The 18346-nt window shown below is 50.3% G+C and overlaps 7 protein-coding genes across 7 annotated transcripts; 2 read left to right on the forward strand and 5 right to left on the reverse strand.

The window, feature by feature from the left end:
• Window positions 1–2529: 2529 nt before the first annotated feature.
• On the reverse strand, window positions 2530–3583 carry ColSpa_04488 (glutathione S-transferase omega-like 2; the record flags this gene model as incomplete). Its single annotated transcript, XM_049270700.1, has 2 exons — window positions 2530–3396; window positions 3470–3583. The coding sequence occupies 2 exons, from the start codon at window positions 3581–3583 to the stop codon at window positions 2530–2532; spliced, it is 981 nt and encodes a 326-aa protein (XP_049126657.1).
• An 811-nt stretch (window positions 3584–4394) lies between these two features.
• Window positions 4395–5973, reverse strand: ColSpa_04489 (thiol-specific monooxygenase; the record flags this gene model as incomplete). Its single annotated transcript, XM_049270701.1, has 3 exons — window positions 4395–5189; window positions 5242–5833; window positions 5888–5973. 3 exons carry the CDS (start codon window positions 5971–5973, stop codon window positions 4395–4397), a joined length of 1473 nt encoding a protein of 490 aa, XP_049126658.1.
• Window positions 5974–7098: 1125 nt separating this feature from the next.
• ColSpa_04490 (protein STB5) lies at window positions 7099–9531 on the forward strand (the record flags this gene model as incomplete). The annotated part of the gene is made up of 1 exon (XM_049270702.1): window positions 7099–9531. The coding sequence occupies one exon, from the start codon at window positions 7099–7101 to the stop codon at window positions 9529–9531; it is 2433 nt and encodes an 810-aa protein (XP_049126659.1).
• Window positions 9532–9804: 273 nt separating this feature from the next.
• Window positions 9805–10011, reverse strand: ColSpa_04491 (uncharacterized protein; the record flags this gene model as incomplete). Its single annotated transcript, XM_049270703.1, has 1 exon — window positions 9805–10011. One exon carries the CDS (start codon window positions 10009–10011, stop codon window positions 9805–9807), a length of 207 nt encoding a protein of 68 aa, XP_049126660.1.
• A 1169-nt stretch (window positions 10012–11180) lies between these two features.
• Window positions 11181–12273, reverse strand: ColSpa_04492 (proline iminopeptidase; the record flags this gene model as incomplete). Its single annotated transcript, XM_049270704.1, has 5 exons — window positions 11181–11299; window positions 11385–11495; window positions 11553–11768; window positions 11828–12109; window positions 12171–12273. The coding sequence occupies 5 exons, from the start codon at window positions 12271–12273 to the stop codon at window positions 11181–11183; spliced, it is 831 nt and encodes a 276-aa protein (XP_049126661.1).
• Window positions 12274–12936: 663 nt separating this feature from the next.
• Window positions 12937–14582, forward strand: ColSpa_04493 (pantothenate transporter liz1; the record flags this gene model as incomplete). The annotated part of the gene is made up of 3 exons (XM_049270705.1): window positions 12937–13197; window positions 13262–13765; window positions 13815–14582. 3 exons carry the CDS (start codon window positions 12937–12939, stop codon window positions 14580–14582), a joined length of 1533 nt encoding a protein of 510 aa, XP_049126662.1.
• Window positions 14583–14898: 316 nt separating this feature from the next.
• ColSpa_04494 (cutinase) lies at window positions 14899–15519 on the reverse strand (the record flags this gene model as incomplete). Its single annotated transcript, XM_049270706.1, has 1 exon — window positions 14899–15519. One exon carries the CDS (start codon window positions 15517–15519, stop codon window positions 14899–14901), a length of 621 nt encoding a protein of 206 aa, XP_049126663.1.
• Between the last annotated feature and the right edge of the window lie 2827 nt (window positions 15520–18346).

The raw sequence follows: 18346 nt of genomic DNA on the forward strand, positions 1-18346 counted from the left end.
ATTTTCCATTTATGCTCAGACATGCCTTTGATCTGGTTGAACCTTTGTATTTCGTGGCCAGCCCATTACTAATGTACCTGTTCTTAATTGCGGGGAAACGATTAGCCTCGGAGTTTTCCATGCCGAAATGGTATCAGTCACATTCCTTCGTTTCTAGAGAGCTCAATACGCTCTGAGTTCATATGGTCAGACGATTTCTCTCTTGCTCTTTTGGGTCTCTTTGACGGTCGCGCAATTTTTGGCGTATTCCACATGTGAACCATCATGTCTACCTTTGTTCCTAAATTGAGCGAAACCGCAGCCTTGAGTAGGTAGCAGGTACATGCAATGTGTTATGTGGTGGCTGAGGGTAGTCCACGTCGGCGTTAGGAAATCAAGCCCGCTCCTTTTGGGAAGGAGAATAGTTGCGTTCGAACCGCAATAATCTGATATCAAGCCCGTCCAGGCCATTGTCGAAGATTTCATCGCCAGTTTTGCATGCAGGTGACATCCATATATTGTGAAGCTTATCGAAAGGGCAGCCCCGGTGTCTGGCCTGCACGATGGATCTGCCTTACCAGAAGTGTCCTTTCTTGAGCTCGGCTGCCTTTATCCACTTGAGAACATTGCCCGTGAATTTCTCAGATCAAGGACAATCTGCTACTAAGGGGCACATCAAAGGAAACGAGAGTCACGTTACTGCCAATGCTGTGACCAGAACAATAGAGACCAGACGCCGTTTCCACACGGTGATTCTAAACTCTCGGCTTGGCTTTGTAGAAGAATGGGGCATAGTCTAAGCTAATCTGTGATGCCTTTTCTAAGTAGCAGCGAACTAACCACGAACTTGCCATTGTGTTTGTTGAGAATGAAGAGTTTGACGAGTCGTCCCACCGCAACTCGAAGTCAAACGTTCAATCCCACCGGTAGACGTGCTCGGACAGTAGCTTCCACCATTATTTGAAGTATCAGCAGAGTAGGCTGGATGCGGCATCAAGTGCCTTTTATGCCTGCTACTGTAGCCCACGTTATTCTCTTCCGCTACCGTTAAGCCGTATTGAGGCCCCGGGAATTGACCCTTACCGTAAGCAGGGCTGTTTAGGGGCTCCGGCCCACCCTCGTTGGTAGCCACGACGGCCATATACCTAGACACGGGCCCTTCTTCCCTCTTCATTGCTCTATTTTTGCCTTATATGATGAGTGAAATGAGGAGGATGATCATGACGGCTATAGTAATGCCAAAGATGGTAGTTATATTCGGGTTCGAGCATTTGTCGGAGCCTGCTTGGTGTGGAACTCCCACTGTCCTATGTCAGCCTTTCATCATACCAAAAATGTAGAGGACGATACACACAACGTCTGGTACTTGGATTGCAGGCATCTTATAGCAATCGGTTATGCAACCTTCTTAGACGCTGGGCGACTTTGTTAACCTTGAGATGGCTTCAGGCGAGGGTGTAAACGCTTTTAATGGGCTGTGAGACCGATGACCATACTTTACAAAGATGATTTCGATCGGGATGAAACTCAGCAGATCCTCGAGATGGAAGACATCGGCACTTGAATTATGATAATTTGACAACCTTGACCAGGCTGTCGGCTGGACCCTATCGGTTTGTCATTGACACTCCCATCTCGGGCGCAAGCAACCAACGACCCAAAAGGGGCGCTGTTCAATGATCGGATCATAGCAGATAGTTGCCCTTGGAATGTTCAGGATCACGGAGTCACGCAACTTTGGGTACAATTGAGGCCAGAATGCCTGCTGCCGACCAACGGTTGTGTCAACAAGCACTGCCCCAGGCTGACAAGCACCGCCTCGGACACAGTAATTGCTCAACCCAATTACCTCTTCACCCGGCTGACATGATTGACTCCTCGAGCTTGGTAAAGGCCGTAAATCAACGTGGATTGGAGATTCTTCGCCAATTCGTATCCTGGACAATCTGCCCAAGATTTCTTCTCGTCAATTCTCTAGCACACGCTGTTTATGCAGGCCATAACACACCAGATTGACCACCGATAATTACTTTTACACCCACATGTTCTTGGCCTCGGCTGTTTTCTTGACCTCTGACCTGATATGGCCCGCAACGCGTTAGCCTTGCCAACCTATACGCCCGGCTGCTGTTACCAAGGCGAAGGTTGTATGCACTAAACTACTACAGAAGTGGCATGAGTGGGTAGAGTGGCATGATGTCGGCACATAGGTGCGTCAGACGTAGCACCCAAATAGGCCTAATGCGTACACCTTTGCCATGACAATGGACACACCACTATCTTTACCGGACGTTCCACTCATAAGAGCATTTTCATGTTCGCCATAGTAAACCAACACAACGAATACTCACAGGCGAAGCAACCATTTCGAAACGAAATTATAAAAACACATCTGGAAAAGTAAACAGTCATTTCAATTTTTAACCCCCTCCCTAAAGTCGCTCCAGCAGAAGGAGTGGCGATGACAAATATATCAGTCCATCGGAGCCCATCAATGCACTAAGCTAGTTAGCAATCATGAACCGGATCATCAAACAATTCAACATCTCCTCAGCTCTTTAACATCTCCTCTTCCTTCAGCTCTTGGATCGTAACGCGCGGTCCTTTAGGAATAATTACTGGCCCAGTGATACCCAAAACTCTTGCTCTTGCATTGCCATAACCACTTTTATACAGTGAGATCCAGGGTTCCGTCGTCTTGAAAAATGCTCCATGCGTCTTCTCGCTTTGATCCCAGTACAGTCTTCTCAGCCACAAGTGGAGATTGGGATAGTCGTTGCGGATCAAACCCAGGTTGCACATAAAAACAGGGAAGTAGGCCGTATCAAACCGTGCAATGGTGGGAAACAGCCGGACATCGGCTTCGGTGATGTGGTCGCCAAGAAGGAAAGTGCGGTTCTTGAGAATGTCCTCCAATCGATCTAGCGACTTGAACAGATTCTCGACGTTCTCTTCATAGGCGGCCTGAGTAAATGCAAAGCCGCATTTATAAACGCCATTGTTTACGGTGTGGTAGACCCAGTCGTTGATCCCATCGATCTCTTTCCTCAAAGCTTCTGGGTACAGCCCTCCGCCTGACCTGCTAGCTTCTCGGTCGGCTTCGGGCAGAAGGTGGTCGAACTCGGTGTAAAACATGCGTATGATCTCACTCGACTCGTTGCTGACGAGGGTATGTGTCTTCTTGTCCCAGAGCACAGGAACGGTCACACGTTCGTTGTAGCCCGGGCTGGCTTTGAGGTACAGTTCTTTGATGGTCTTGAAACCATACACGGGATCCTTGGGCAGGACGCCGAACTTTGCGGCCTCTGGGCTGTCGTCAAAGTACCAGCCTTCCTTGCCCATGCTCATCCCGCAGATGTACAAGTCGACAACGTCTTCCAAGCGCTTCAGTGCGCGAACAATCATGACACGGTGGCACTGCATCAAATTAGCATAGGACGAGGCCGCGAATCGCTCTCGTAGTACCTACCCATGGGCATCCTGGACTGACATAGAGTGCATAGCGACCCTTTTCAGCCGGGAATTTCGCATTAGGGCCATTGGAGATGAAGTTGCGGAACTGGGCTTCGTTACGCTCGAAGGCCCCGCCTTTTCCCGGCTGCATTCTGAGGGGGTCGTTCTATGCAGTGAACTTATTAGCGGAGATCTTCGGCAAAGTAGCTTTGAAGTCCTTGCGGAAGACAGCACAAACCTCCTTACTCATGGTGGGCTCAGCGATATAAAACCCGCGTGGTTAGAAAAACTTGGGGAGAAGGTTGGATTCAATTAACTGGCGATGAGGTGCTGGTATAGCAACTTATGCAGCTAGTTATACATCTGAGTGGGACAAGTAATTTCTGCGGGATGCATGAGAAAGCTCATGTGAGGGGTTCTATGAGTTTGGAAGCACACAATCAAACTCTATCTATAGTCGTTGGAATAGTTGATGACGTAAAACAGAGTTCGCTGCCTCCGCGCCATTTGCGTCCGATATTTATAAGCTACGTCAACCCGCGCGGTTAGGTATTCAGAAGGATCGTAGCGCGCGGGAATCAGATGTCAAGCTTCAACCTATTTGTCAGCTTGTTGTAGACGTATCATACTACTCCCATTGATGAATCCTCTTTTGCTGGTACATATACAAGCTATCCCAAAATGTTTGAAATGAGTATTGTTATCTAATTGTGTGTGCACCATGTGATAATCAGATGCCAAATATGTTGATGGCGTAATAAATCAAAACGATCACACTGTACAAATCAGCAAGAGCATGCCTATGTAGCACCCGCTAATGACATACCACACTGGCTGAAGCATCTACACGGACAACCAGCCTCATCGACGAGATGTGCGTCGCAATGCTCTATGCATCTCCCCAAGAGTCTTAGCTCCCGCTACATATGCAATGCCTCTGACACAGCCTTCAATACGAGACCTCACAGCAGCTTGTCCTCCTCACCCAAACCAGCCTTCCATGCCTTATAGTTAAACCCAAGCTGTTCTAGAGTTGTCACTTCATGCCTTTTCTCGCCCAACTTCCGTGAGGCGATCTTGATCAACGGGAACCGCTCCCTAGTCCATCTTTTTTCGTCATCCCAAAACGGTGGGATCTTACCGACGCCGTCATTCTCCAAACCAGGCCTCTTCTCGGCCTGGAGACTCCGCGCGTGAAGCATGTTGATGTAGTCTAAGTCCTTGGGGAATGCGAGGCTGTGCAGCATCTTACTCTCCCCCTTGTCCTTGAGCACACGTATCTCCCACTCTCTCATCTCGGCACGGCTTGGTAAACGCAGTCGGTCCGCCCATGCACGCGCTACATATGCCGCTTGACCTTCGGAGACAGGAAATGGCACGATGCGTTGCGGGATCCCGGCAAATGCAAGTGTTGGATCGTCAATGTAGAACAGGTGCTCATACAAATTGCGAGCAAAGGCGCCGTCGGTGACGACAGGTGGGGAGAGGTCGCGGAGGAAGGGAAAGCTGTAGAAGTAGCCTGTGCAGAAAACGACGCCGTCGATGCCCGACTCGATTTCACCGTTGGCAAAGCGCACTTTACGGCCTTCCGGGATGAACTCCGCGATCTCAGGGAGCATCTTTGCCCACGATGAGCGGTCCTCGGCTGGGGTATTTGGTACTGTTTTTTCAGAGATAATGATGGGAAGTTTGCAGACAGTTGAAATCTGCGCACTCAAGTCGATGCCCGAGGCTGAGTTGCCAACGATGATAACTTTCTACAACGAAGTGAGCTGCTGTGATTTATTCCTAAGGCTGCATTCATCTCACCTTGCCTTCGTATTGCGCAGCGTTTCTGTAGAACTTGGAGTGTGAAACAGAGCCCGGATGAGCCTTGTCAAAATCGGCAAGACCTTGGATATCAGGAATGAAAGGGTCGTTGTAGTGACCACTAGCGACCAAGACGGCGTCAAACGGGGCTTTACTCGTCTCATCCGTTCTCAGATCCCGAGTTTCAATCTCCCAATTCACCTGACTGTCATTCACTGCCTTCTTGACAGACAACACTTGCGTTGACAATGAGATATTAGGCTTCAACTCCTCAGCATAGTCTTCAAGATACTTCTTCACCACTTGGTGTGGAGGAAATAGAGATGCACCGGAAGGAAATTCCTGATCCGAGTAGTTCATCAAAGTGTGCGGGATGTTAGTCTCCAAGTAGTCGTACACAGGAGAGACAAATTGCTTGGCCTCATGACCCTCAACGGCGATGGCCGTGTCTGGGTTCTTGGTAGGCCGCGTCCTGGGGATGCTGAAGTCGCTGTCGATGACGTTCAGAGAGCTGTACGTCCACACACCACCGACGTTATCTCTCTGTTCAAAGACTTGAACCTTGGAGAATTTCTTTTCCGCCACCAAGTATCTATTGGATATCGTGTAAACGGCTGCACTTCGTGATTGGATAAGAACGCCTTACTTCGCGGCGGCCAAGCCGCACGGTCCGGCGCCGATAACGGCGATCCGGTTGATGTTGAGTTTATCCTCGAGGTACATGGGCGACATAATGGCGGAGTGAAACTGAGCTTTGCTCTGAGGGGCTGCGGAATACCTCAACAGTGGTGACGGTGATGGGTATTGGAGTGGTAGTAATTTCCCTAGACGCAACCTGTGCGAAAACCCCAACTTAAATGATTGACTGGCTTCTCCGAGCGATTTATGTCGGTAACAGTGCATCAGCCGATTGCTGTCCCAGGTCTGTAGATCTCGGCTGACACAATGAGCCTTGGGTTGGTGGTTTGCTGTCGGACGAACGGCCCACTGAATCGCGAGAGGAGGGGCCACCAACACCTGTCGGACTTGGCCCGACAGCACCAGGATTGGCACTGTTGATGCTAGTTGGGGCGCTCGAATGGTGTGGGCTCTCCTGCAAGCCTTCAGGGTGTGTATGTCCTTGGGACGAACATTGAGTCTCATGCAAGTCAGATAATGCGTTCCTGGTTCCTGAGTTGCTGTTCTTGGCATTGAGTTGTCTTTCTAACTCTGTTGCTACTTCAGTTGGAGCGTCCAGGCTCATCCTCCAGTCTGACGATAAGGCCGCTACCCTATCCGCCTTCCCTTATCTCTCCTCTCCCCTTAACACAAGAGAAAATTCTGAGGAAATTTTAACTCTGAATGACGCATCCCGGCAGCGGGGCCAAATTGAGCCGACCGACTGGAACAACGGCCAAAAGACGAGTTCTCATTCGTCGCCCCCGAAGAGCCTACGGCAATGGCGTGCTCTATGCCTGTTTGAGTCGTGCTTTGCTATCGAAACTTGCCTGGGTGTTGCCCGGCCGGCTCGAGGCCTCTCAACCCTATTATCGGATCTGCGCGAAAAGCGACCGGGTATGAAGACAGATAGGTAGACAGCCTCGTTGCAACGCTGGGGAGGAGATTTTACACTCTGCAATAGTAACACGCACAACATCGCGACCCCCGTAGTCATGGGACTAAGTTGCTGATGAACGATCCTCCGCCTCGACATGCGATGAGCCAGTCAGGATAACAAGCGGAGAGTTCCCCGACTCAGTCATATCTCAAACGACCCCCCCTTTAGGCCTGTACTGTATGCGTCAAGTCCAGTGACCCGGACGCCTCCCGACTCCTAGGGGCGTCGCGTCGGCATCTTGCCGTCTATCCACCGTCGCAATGTCCCCCGAACAGATCAAAGCAAGCATTCATCGCTTCCGCGTCCGACAAACATCCCCATCCTCAGCCGCCCTGCGTCGCTCGGCTTCACCTCCCGCCGTGCGCCATCCTCCACCCTCGACGAATGCGACAGCGCTGCCGGCACCACCGGAGACCGCCCCCGATGTCTCATCCTCCTCAGCAGCGATAGCAGCAGTCTCGGCGGCCCCAGTCTCAGCTTCAGCTCCAGTCCCAATCCCATCTGCGCTTCCAAGTCCGAGCCCGACTGCAGCCACTGCCAATGTCTCTGCCTCCGTGGCGCTCTCTTCTCTCTCGGCGTCATCGCCGAAGGCGACCCGCGACATCCCCGCTTGCGACCGCTGCCGCAGCTTCAAGAAGAAGTGTAGCCGCACTTTCCCCGTATGCACGCTTTGCGCCAACGCGGGACACAAATGTTCCTTCTCCACGCCCGCCGCGTCCACCGCGGCCCAGACGCATCACCTGCGCGCCCGCATCGAATGGTTGTCACGCTTCATCAACGACAACTTTCCCGTTGCGGGTGTCCCGGGCGTGGAAGCTGTGGACACGGGGACGGACCTCACCTCGTTGCTGGGTTCGTCGCCGGCTGCTACTGCTGTAGGGCAGCCGTTGGAGATTAACCCGACGACTCCGGCGAATGGAGCCACGCCTGGGTCTATGAGCGTTGGGAGCAACCGCGGAGAACCAAGAGACACGTTTGCAGTGCATCAGCAGCCACATAGTACCTCAGGATCAATCATGTTTGACCAGAGAAGCCTGGCGGTGAATGTGGACTCGGAATCGCCGTCATCGAGAGGCAATGACCACGTGCGAGCTCTGCTTCAGCCAGCACCTGACCCCGGGAGGATACTCGGCATCGAGGGTCTTCGCGACGGAGAAGGCTTCACATCTTCGAGTTTGCCTAGAGATGCCATTGCACGGCGGTTCGTTGACGCATATTTCCGGAACGTCAACCGGGCGTATCCCTTCGTCAACCGGACCAAGGTCCTACGAGATCTTGAGTCCTTGGGAGAATCATCAAAGAGGCGCAGAGATGCCGACTCGACGTTACTTTACCTCATCATGGCTATCGGATGCACCACTCTTCAAAGAGCAGGGCAAATACCCAACGACACAGCATCCAAATTCGATGTGGGGTATGCAGATATCATTCAAGAGTGTTTGGTAAGAGAAGATCTTGAATCAATTCAAATCCTGGTTCTGGTGGCATTGTACTCGCTCTTTGATCCCAAGGGTATCTCAACATGGTCCATAGCTGGCATTGTCTCTCGTCAGGCCATGCTGCTTGGCCTGAGCAGGAGATCTTCTGAAGACAAGAACCTCTCAGCGATGGACATTGAGTTACGCCACCGATTATTCTGGAGTATCTACGTTTTGGACCGGATGATGGCCATCTCGCTCGGGCTTCCGGTAGCACTCATCGATGAGAATGTCGATGTCCCGCTGCCAGGCCTCACCATCGAAGAATTTGCGTCACCTGACCGGCAACACTTTGCGTCTATCCTACAGACCAATCGACACGTCATCCAGCTCAGACAGCTAGAGGACCGAATCCTGAAACAGATCCATACGCGGAAGCAGTCCGAAGTTGCCGCACTCTCACAAGCTGATAGACGAGCCATCGCGCAGAACATCAGGTCCGAGATAGAGAACTGGTATAGCAATGGGTGTCTTGTGTCTCCGCTAGAGCCAGACAATGTGCCTATTCATAACTCAGTGACTTGGCTGAGTGCTAGATACTATCATCTTCTACTCCTTCTCCACTACCCCTGCCACTTCAACTCCTGCGGGTCCATCGTGTCTGCAGTCGAGTTACTCCGCTTCGCCCAGAAGCATCTGCAATCAACATCAGTCCTTTTGCAACAACGCCAACTCCCTCTGAACCGCGTAACGCTTTGCAGACTGTTTCCAGTAGGCCTGGTGCTGATTCATAGCTTCATTGCCTGCGCCGCAGAATGCACGTCTTTCTCAGCTAGGGACGAAGTAGCTGTTATCGTAAGCATTCTCGAGGCCTTTCCCGAAGGCTGGACGCAAGCCCGACAAGCTGCACACGTCTTCCGTCAATTCATGGGCCTCATCTCTGGCGTGCCGAACAACGGCTACACCACTCTCCACTTCCCCAGCAACGTCTACGGCAACGGCCAGATGACCTCGTCGAGGGAGTCGTATCAAGCGATGGTCCGACCCATCATTACCGGGCTTGTCGCGCTGATGCAGGAGGTTCTCGGCAAATCGACTTGTTACGCTTTTCATGAGTTTCCTGACGACTGTGGCGGCCAGCCTTCGGCGCCGGCCGGGTTTAGGGGCCAGACTGCGTTTTCTCCGACCGGTCCGACCCGTTCTTCGGCAGCTGTTGGGAACGACGAATCTTCTATGGACTATGGCTGGGGCTCGCTGGAACTGGGATTTCTTTGAGTGGTTGTGCTGTCTTCAACGGTTCGTTAACTCTTTTCGTTTCGTATCTAGATATCATGATGACGGAAGGCAAATTTCAAGCCGAATCAGCTCCACAATCCATCTTGTGGAATCAGGGGTAGAATCCTTGACAATGGACCTGAGTATTTCTAGTTCTGTCGTTGAGCTTTGGGGAATTGGCCAGAAACATCACTTTTCCCCAAGAGAAACCGTATCCACATTTCAAGCCACCAGGACATACCAAAAGTCCAAATTGCACACGTATCAAGTGGATCACATCCCCTTCTCGGCAATTATTCTCATGAAGCTGAGCTCTTCTTCCATTGCTTTAGTACCCGCACCCATAGGACTGATAGTAGGATAAAGAGCCTTTAGCCGAACTTCTTGCTGGTGAACCTTAGGCGCCTCCTTGCTGCCGACCATCATGATCTGAAGAACGTTTCCGTTGCCATACTGCTGTTCCGTGAGAAGCGTAAACATAGAGTTAGCAAGGTCTTCGGAAGACAACGCAAGGTCTTCTTGGAAGCGAGTTGGCCTTAGAAGTTAACAAAAGGGGGTGCCGTTGCATGATCTGTTGAGTCAAAGGGCCTGGCGAGGCTGCTTCTCTGTAGTCTTTATAAGAGAAGGATCTCCGCTCAAACAAGGTCATTCGAGAACGAGAAGGCGGAACGAATTCTTTAATTCCCCGCTTCTACGGGAGGGTGCTGCCGATGTGTGCTTCGGCACTAGGTTCCTGCATATATCCCGGTCAACGTTGGCCGCTACGCACAGTACATGGAGGCTCTCCGTTCGGCTTTCAGCTTCTGGCTATCCGACTATGAGATCTGAACATTCCTTAAGAAGAGTCTCCGAAACTAGCGTGAAGTCAATGATCTTGAATCCGAGTAGGAGTTATGAGCGAATGAACTCAAGTTGCCAAATCCTCGTGTGCATGTGTATGGAAACATGTAATTCGGCATTGTGGGATTTGCCGCGGATAACGAGCTTTCCATCATGCCGCCAAGATGCGTTGGGGTTTTTTCAGTCAGAGTCCATGCATATCTCTGTCTGTCATTTCCAAAGGTCTTGCCCTAGGTCTTCTGATCACCATATCGCTGGCTATTCTTACAACCATCGTAATGGCTATGCGGTTTTACGTTCGGGTGAAAGCGAATAGACTTGGTGTGGACGATTGGGTAATGTTGATGGGATGTGTTAGTCATTTTGCTGTCTCATTCTAACCGCTGACTGACCTTCGGCCGTTTCTCTGCAGACTGGCAATCTAGGCCAACCCGCCTCCGTGATATACGGCACTTTCACGGGCACAGGTAGTAGAGACGAGACTATGAACCGAGCCACCAGCATCAAGGGTTACAAGATACGTATTGGGCAGCACAGCCGAGGGAGAAAGACTCGGAATTGCTCATAGTCCTTCGTTCTCTAGAATTTGTTATTTGGCAAGGTTTCTATAACTACCGGAAGCCTTTGTTTCGTCAAGTCCATCATCCGCATTACCCTCATGCGCATCACGAACCAAATATCGTATCACATTTCTAGTTGTAACACCTTGCTGATCAGGGTGCTAAGTCCCTTTCAATTAAATTTAGTTGGAACTGGGGAAGGCTGAGTCTGTTTTCATTCTTTCATGCTGCAGATTTTTTGGTGTATCATCACGTATGCCAGTCAAATGTCCAGGTGTTTTCGGACTTTGCCAAGTACCAGCTCTGGCTTTTCAGCATGAACTCCATGATTAGCGCCTTCAACCATAAACAGCTCAGCCCCAGGAATTCTTTCGGCAATTAGCTTTGAATTTTCTGGACAACGTATGTCAGCCTATTGGTGTTGAATCTGAAAAATAGAATTTACTAGCTTACCAGGAGGGCAAATCCAGTCCTTATCGCCAACAACAACTAGTGTCTTGGCCGTGATCTTTGGCAACTGGTCCGTGTAATCAAAGTACTTTTCTTTCTCAGAATAGAGATCATCTGGTAATCACTTGAGCTCAGTGACCACAATATATCCTGGGATCATGTGTGGCTTACTATGCGATTCTGCAACATAAACTCCATCAAGGTTGCTCCCCAATGCCGCATCAGGATCAAAGGTCTCTTTGTAAAGCGGCATCATCGCGAAGTATATCAATTGAAACTCGCGATCATTCTCGTAAGCGCCGAAGACCTTGTTCTTCAACATGTTGACAGAGAAGCTAGGGACTTTGTGAATCCTTTCTTCTAGCGTTTTGATGGCGCCAGCCTCATCTTAGAACGGTGGTGTCAGTGTTATCAAATGACATGAGCCGCATGAGACTGTGACTTACGGTGGTGGGATGGCGCTGTCCCTCTGAGAATTAGATGCGAGACTCGTGGGGCGTACTTGATGGCGTAGTGTTGTGCTAAGAACCCCCCGAAGCTGCCGCCGCAAATGATGACCTGACTATCTCCAGCGAAATGTTGTCTCACTCCCTCGATGTCATCAACAATTTGCTCAAAGGTGTAAGGCTTTGTCAAAGAGCTCTGACCATGTCCGCGATAGTCGAAGGACAGAACCCGGATCTTGTCGCTTAGCTGGCTGTAAATTCTGAAGTCGGATCTATGGTCACCTGTGCAAATACAAGTTAGCCGACTCGCAACTTATGCCAGAACATGCTTTATGACGCCTACCCATTCCTCGGCCGCCATGGAGCGTGATCATAAGAGGAGCATTTTCCGGCCCGGCAATTCGATACGCAAGGCGAGCGCCGTTGATGTCTACAAAATCAACCATCTTGTCGAACGTAACTCGGTTGCGTAGAAATGATGGAAAAGTAATCGAACCCGAATTGAAAGAGGCTCGTCATATGCCGAAAGCCGCCACGAAGGTATGCCAGCGATTGCTATTATGACAAAGCGCTCTGTCTTTCATTGATACACTACTTCGGTGATGTTGAACGCAGAGGAGCCAATCGCACCTGAAGCCGAAGAAGCGGGGAGATCGTTCAGGGAAACGGGGGATAAGACGGACAATGCTTGGCGTTGCGAGTAAGGACCTAGAGCACCGGGCTTAGCCCGACACAACCTACTGAAAGGGGTAAGGATGCAGGCCCCTCCCCGATCGTACACGGAAGGAAAATGTTTTTGTTGTTTACGGCGCTCTGCCACCACCAAAGCAACAAGCTTTTATCAAGTCACATTGAGACGAATGCCGATGTCGTGCTAGACCCAGAAAAAATCGTTATCGAAACCCTTTCGGGCTATCGCCCGCTCTCTAGCGTCTACCTAAGAGCCTTGCCATGATAAAGATCTACTGCCCAGCCCAATCTTCACCTTCGATAGGAGGAGCTCCATCAGTAGCTTCACCGAGCACCCTCTGTGCTTCCTGCCCTTTTGAGTTCTCTCCTGAGATTATCGAGAGTCGCAATATAGAGATTACTGCCAAAACAACCTAAAGATGGCGCACCTCGACCCCAACGCTTCCAACGCCATCAAGGCTGTTGATCCAATTGAACGCGGCCAAGACAAGGATGGAATTTCAACGACGTCCCGCGTTGCCACTGCTGCCGACACCAAATCGAAGCCCCCACAACAGCTCCAAGAGGCCGGATGGTTCCACTGGCACGAACCCGGCACGTCGTCGGAGGAGAAGAAGCTGATATTCAAACTCGACTGGTTTTTGCTTTCTTTCGGGTGCCTCACGTACTTCATCAAACAGGTGTGTAGACTAGCCATTCTCAGGTGCTTTGTGCAGCTTGTTCATTGATTTTGCCTTCAATTAGCTCGATCAAAACAATATCTCTAATGCATATGTATCTGGCATGTCGGAAGAGCTCGGCTTCGGTCCGGGCAACGAGCTTTCCTGGATGAACACCTACTTCAACATCGGTACCATCATTGGCGGTTCCTTCGCCAACCTGATCATCACGGTTGTGCGCCCGCGCTTTTGGCTGACCGGCTGCCTTTTTACTTGGTCTCTTTTTGTGCTGTTCCTTTACAAATGCCAGAATGCCCACCAATTCTACATCCTGCGCTTTTTCATCGGCATGTTCGAATCAGCCGCCTGGCCAGGCGTTATGTACGTTCTCGGCTCTTGGTACCGCAAGAGTGAGTTGTCTCGCCGTTCCGGCCTGTTTGTCATGAGTGGCGTTCTGGGACAAATGTTTTCTGGATATTTGCAATCTGCACTTTACACCGGAATGGGTGGCAAGGGTGGCTTGTCGGCCTGGAGGTGGCTGTTTATCTTTGACTTCATTCTTTCCATCCCTGTTGTGATTTATGGAATTGTAAGTTCATCTTCAATACAGTTGATCATGTTACTGATGCCATCTTTAGGTTTGTTTCCCCGATACTCCTCACACCACAAAAGCTTTCTACCTCAGCGACTGGGAGAAGCAGCGCGCTCGTGAGCGCATTGAAGAAGAGGGTCGCAAACCAGTCGGCAAGATGAACTGGTCTGTCATCGTCCGCGTCTTCGGCTCTTGGCAAGTCTATGCTTTTACGGCTGCCTACTGCTTCTGGACGTTGACTTGCGGCTCCTACATTATTCAATACTTTACACTCTACCTCAAGTCGACAAAGCTATACACGGTACCCGAGATCAACAACATTCCGACCTGCATTGGTGCTATCAACTTTGTGTTTATGGTCTCGACAGGTTACGTCTCCGACAAAATTGGCCGTCGCGGACCCATCTGCCTCGCCGTAGGGTGTTTGCTGATATTTGTTTATGCCGTATTGGCTGCGTGGAGCGTGCCACATACACTTCGAATGGCCGTCTTCATTCTTGCTGGTTGCTACGGTTGCTACACCCCCTTGCTGGCTGGATGGGCAAACGAGGCATGTGGCGGTGACCAGCAGAAGCGCGCCTTGGTACTTGGCCTCATGGTGTCGGTTGGTCAGGCTGTTGTGATCCCTTTCCAGCAGTTGCAGATGCCGAGCGGACAAGCGCCGGCTTTCGCCAAGACCCATGGATGGGAAAGTGCGCTGGCCTTTGTGGTGGCGTTGACTGTTTGGACGGGTGCCGGGTTACCTTTCCTTCAGAAATGGCGTGAGTCGAAGGTGAAAGTCAGCACTCACGAAAGTGACAGCGATGAGGCATAATCAGGGGTGTCAAATTATTATCAGGGGCTGGCGTAATGGGAGACGACCACAGACTTTGCAGACGCAGCAAAACGGTATAGAGCATCAGTACATGTCATAATTATCTGACTAAAGCGACTGTTTGGCTTCAAATATTGGGTACGAACCGATGCCACTTAATAGGCTTAAGCTATATAAGAAGGTTAAAGTCATATAATGAAGAAAAGGAAGTGCCTGACATCCTATCGTATGATTTTTCCGCCAATCCTGTATTCCTTTCTCCTATCCCAACAACAACTCTTTCTCACTACAATGCCATGAGAATGTGCAGAAGCATCTAAGCCACCGCAGACTTGATAAAAGCACCGGCAGCATTGGTGTCGGATCCATATCCAATGTGACCAGCCGCGCTTGTGCTTCCGCAGCCACCGGAGCTGGCACATCCGCCAGCAGAGCAAACTGTGTCACCAGCAGCACAGAAGCTCTTGAACTTGCCGGTGGACACACCAGAAACAGGTTGGCCCTTGAATGGGTCTCCAAAAGTGACAGCAGCAACGACACCCTTCCCATTGAGCTTTTTGCCAGCGTTGTGGACGACCATGCCGCCCTGGCTGTAGCCAGTGAGAATGAGTTTTGTCTGGGGGCACTTGCTGAGCCATTGATTGGCTTGGTTGGTCATGGCTGTACTGCCAGGGCCAGTGCCGGTTGTCTCAGACATGATGCCGCCGATGTCGGCAGGGTAGCTGACGCCCTCAACAGTAACCGAATCAGCGCCGAGGGCCGACTGAACGGCTTTCTGGAGGCCGGGGCCGACGACGGTGCCGAGGGTACCCATCTCGGTAGTGCCGCGGGCAAAGAGTACGGTGAATGCTTTGCATCCGGAAGCCTGGCGAACCTCGATGGGGCTGGCTGCCGCAAGGGCGGCAAAGAGGGCGGTGGTGAAAGCTGCGGTCTTCATTTTGAAATAGATGAAGAATTGAAGTTGCTGATACTGAGGCAAACGTCTATTTGGAAGCGAGTGAGATTGACTTGTATGTCCGAAAGAGTGTTCTGCACCGGTAGGCAGGTGTAAGTGAAAAAAACAGTGCAAGAATTGAAAACGAGAAGAGATTGGATGACTGCTAATGCTCCTGCTGCTATTCCAACAAACTCCCCAAGGTAAGTGATATTCCCATCTCTTATATTGCAGGAATTGACTCAACTGCACGGTTCAGATACCGATAAAACAATATCCAGACCGTTATCCTAGCCGCCACTTCATCCTAAATTGAGAAGATACTGTCTAGTTCATCCCAAAGAGTTATTCCTTGCGATTCCCTCGTTTCATACTGATTGGTGGCTTCGTCCATAGACACCAATGTCTCAACCAGTGGTTTGCAATTGAAATTTCGGGAGGATCTGTGCAATTTGGCACGGCTCTCCCATCAAAAAGGCTGTTGTTTGGCACAGATCACTTTGTGACATCACCCCTGGCGGGAGGCCGTGCATATTCGCATATTCTGCTCGAATGCAGGTGCCTGAGCGCTTAGACGTTGCTAGTGGATGCTGCCAAACAACCTGATTGGCTTCTAGTGATCAACCAGGTTGCACCATTTGGAGGGCCCAGGAGTATCTCCGTCTACCGTTGTTTCTTTTACGGAACAACCATGACCTCACAGCTGAACAACGTTGGGAGACAAGCCACGCCGTTGTCGCGTTCAGAAAAGAATAGCAGGGAGTCTCCTGGGGGAACCTCACTATGGAGCCGTTGATCCGAGTTTACCGACTTTCTTCCCAACAAGCTCATCGCTGTCGAATGACTTTTTTACAATGGGTATCCTTGGCCAAGTGTCTAATCCCTACCATGCCGCACAGTTGGTGGGGAGCATACCAGAATCAGTCCTCCCTGGAGGATCAAGTGGGCGCCAATCGCATCTAGCTTTCTTCAACATTAGCCACAGGAAGCTCTGGCACAAAGATTCACACTGTAAATAGGCGCGTTAAAACAAGTCATAACCGGGTTCAAGTCGAACATCTACATTTCAGTTAGATGAACAAATGACGGCCGTCATTGTGCTCGGAGTCTGCATGACTATTAGCTGTGAAATAGGGGTGAAACTTGACGGAAGGGATGTGATTACTCTGGGCGAGAGAGGAGTCGATAGGCTGCTGACATGTCAATCAATCACCTCGGTCGGCATGTAATTATGAGTAGGCAGGCCATCTGACAGTCAGACATTTGACCATCCACGACATTAATAAAACTGTAATTGAAGGATCATGATATCAAGTCAATAAACGCCGGAGAAGCCTCGAATATGAACATGTCGCCTCTTTATCGGCTGTGATGTGAGGTGAACCTGCTTCTCTTAGCGATAGAAACCCCTAATCAATGCTGTTGGATGTGGTGGTATTAGCTGGCGGAAAGCAAATTCTTCAATTTTCTCCACTCAACATGATCCTTGAATCTCGTATATCGTTTCTCACACCAGCTCTGACCATTACCTGTTTCCACGTGTTTTTTTGTAAGACAAAAAGATGAGTAACTGCTCAGTGGAAGTCTTTCGATTGATCAGGTACACAAATGCCTCTTGGGGCAAAGTGGCAAGGTCCAATCTATCCACCGAGTAAAGGGATGCAGAGTAAAGCAACTACCAAATGAGAGAGGATGATGGCTACACTGGCTCGCCTCATGGTCTCTTTAACATTGGTGAAGATCTCGCCAAATGAGCTATTGGTCAAGGCCTTCCCTACAGGTACTGCTTTGCTAGACACTGACGCCACAAAGTCACCGTTCCCTCGCTCGTGTCTTGGCTTTGGCGGCTATCTAATGACTACCACAAACAGCAGTGGGCTCCCGAGGACCGTTTAAGGCACCGCCTCAGGGGAGCCTGCTCGTACCGTCACCCCAGTTCCAGAGGCACACCATCCGCTGCTACTTCATCAATTTGAACCAACGGTACTCGCCCTGAATGACGATGCCGGAATCTAGTAGGTCTTAGAATTCAAGACAACAAACGAAGTTTACGGTACGATTTTGGAGAGAGTGTGCCAAGAGCAAGACGCAGCAGAATGTCTCATTGATGCATGCTGGTTAATGAGCGCTTTCGAGCTCTTCTCTCGATCTCAATTCACTTAGCCTTCAACTACCTTTCTACCCACAATAAAACCTATTTAGGCTTTGCCCCTCACTTTATGCATTGCCTTAGTGCTGTTTGTCGCCCAGGGTTTCAGCTAAAGACATGATCTCTGGTCCTTGTATCCATGTATCCATCAGCAACTGTCTCACGTACATGTAACTATAGCATAGTTTTTGTACCTTCTCCTACATTCTCGGGCCACTTTTACGCCTTCACTGGAGCTTTCTGATCACGAGATACTTGTATCTCAATAACTGACTACAATACTATCTAGCTGACTTAAGTGCAAGGGGTATGCTACTATTGCAAGGCGAGAAATCGGGCGGTTTTCTCTGCATGTAAAAGCTACTCTGACCAGGACTTTAAATATGTCAACCTGCTATTGAGACACCACGATGGCCTCGTGAGGAAGATTGCCAAGGTACATGACTCAGTTCGAGAGACTACCTCTCCAGCCCTTGAACAGATGACTTGTCAGGCAGACAGGGATATCAGTAAGTGTATTACGACACTCGAGAGCCGGGGGGAATAACAGAGTAGATCGACTGCAACACGCGGATGTGCAAGAATTGTCGAAAGATGATACAGGAGACGATGACTGTGCGTCATTCAACGAAGTCATAAGTGGGGACGTAGTTGATTAGATGCATATAAAGCAAAATTCAG

This window comes from Colletotrichum spaethianum (assembly GCF_022836535.1).
Source record: "Colletotrichum spaethianum MAFF 239500 DNA, contig09, whole genome shotgun sequence".
In the NCBI taxonomy this organism is placed as follows: Eukaryota; Fungi; Ascomycota; class Sordariomycetes; order Glomerellales; family Glomerellaceae; genus Colletotrichum; species Colletotrichum spaethianum.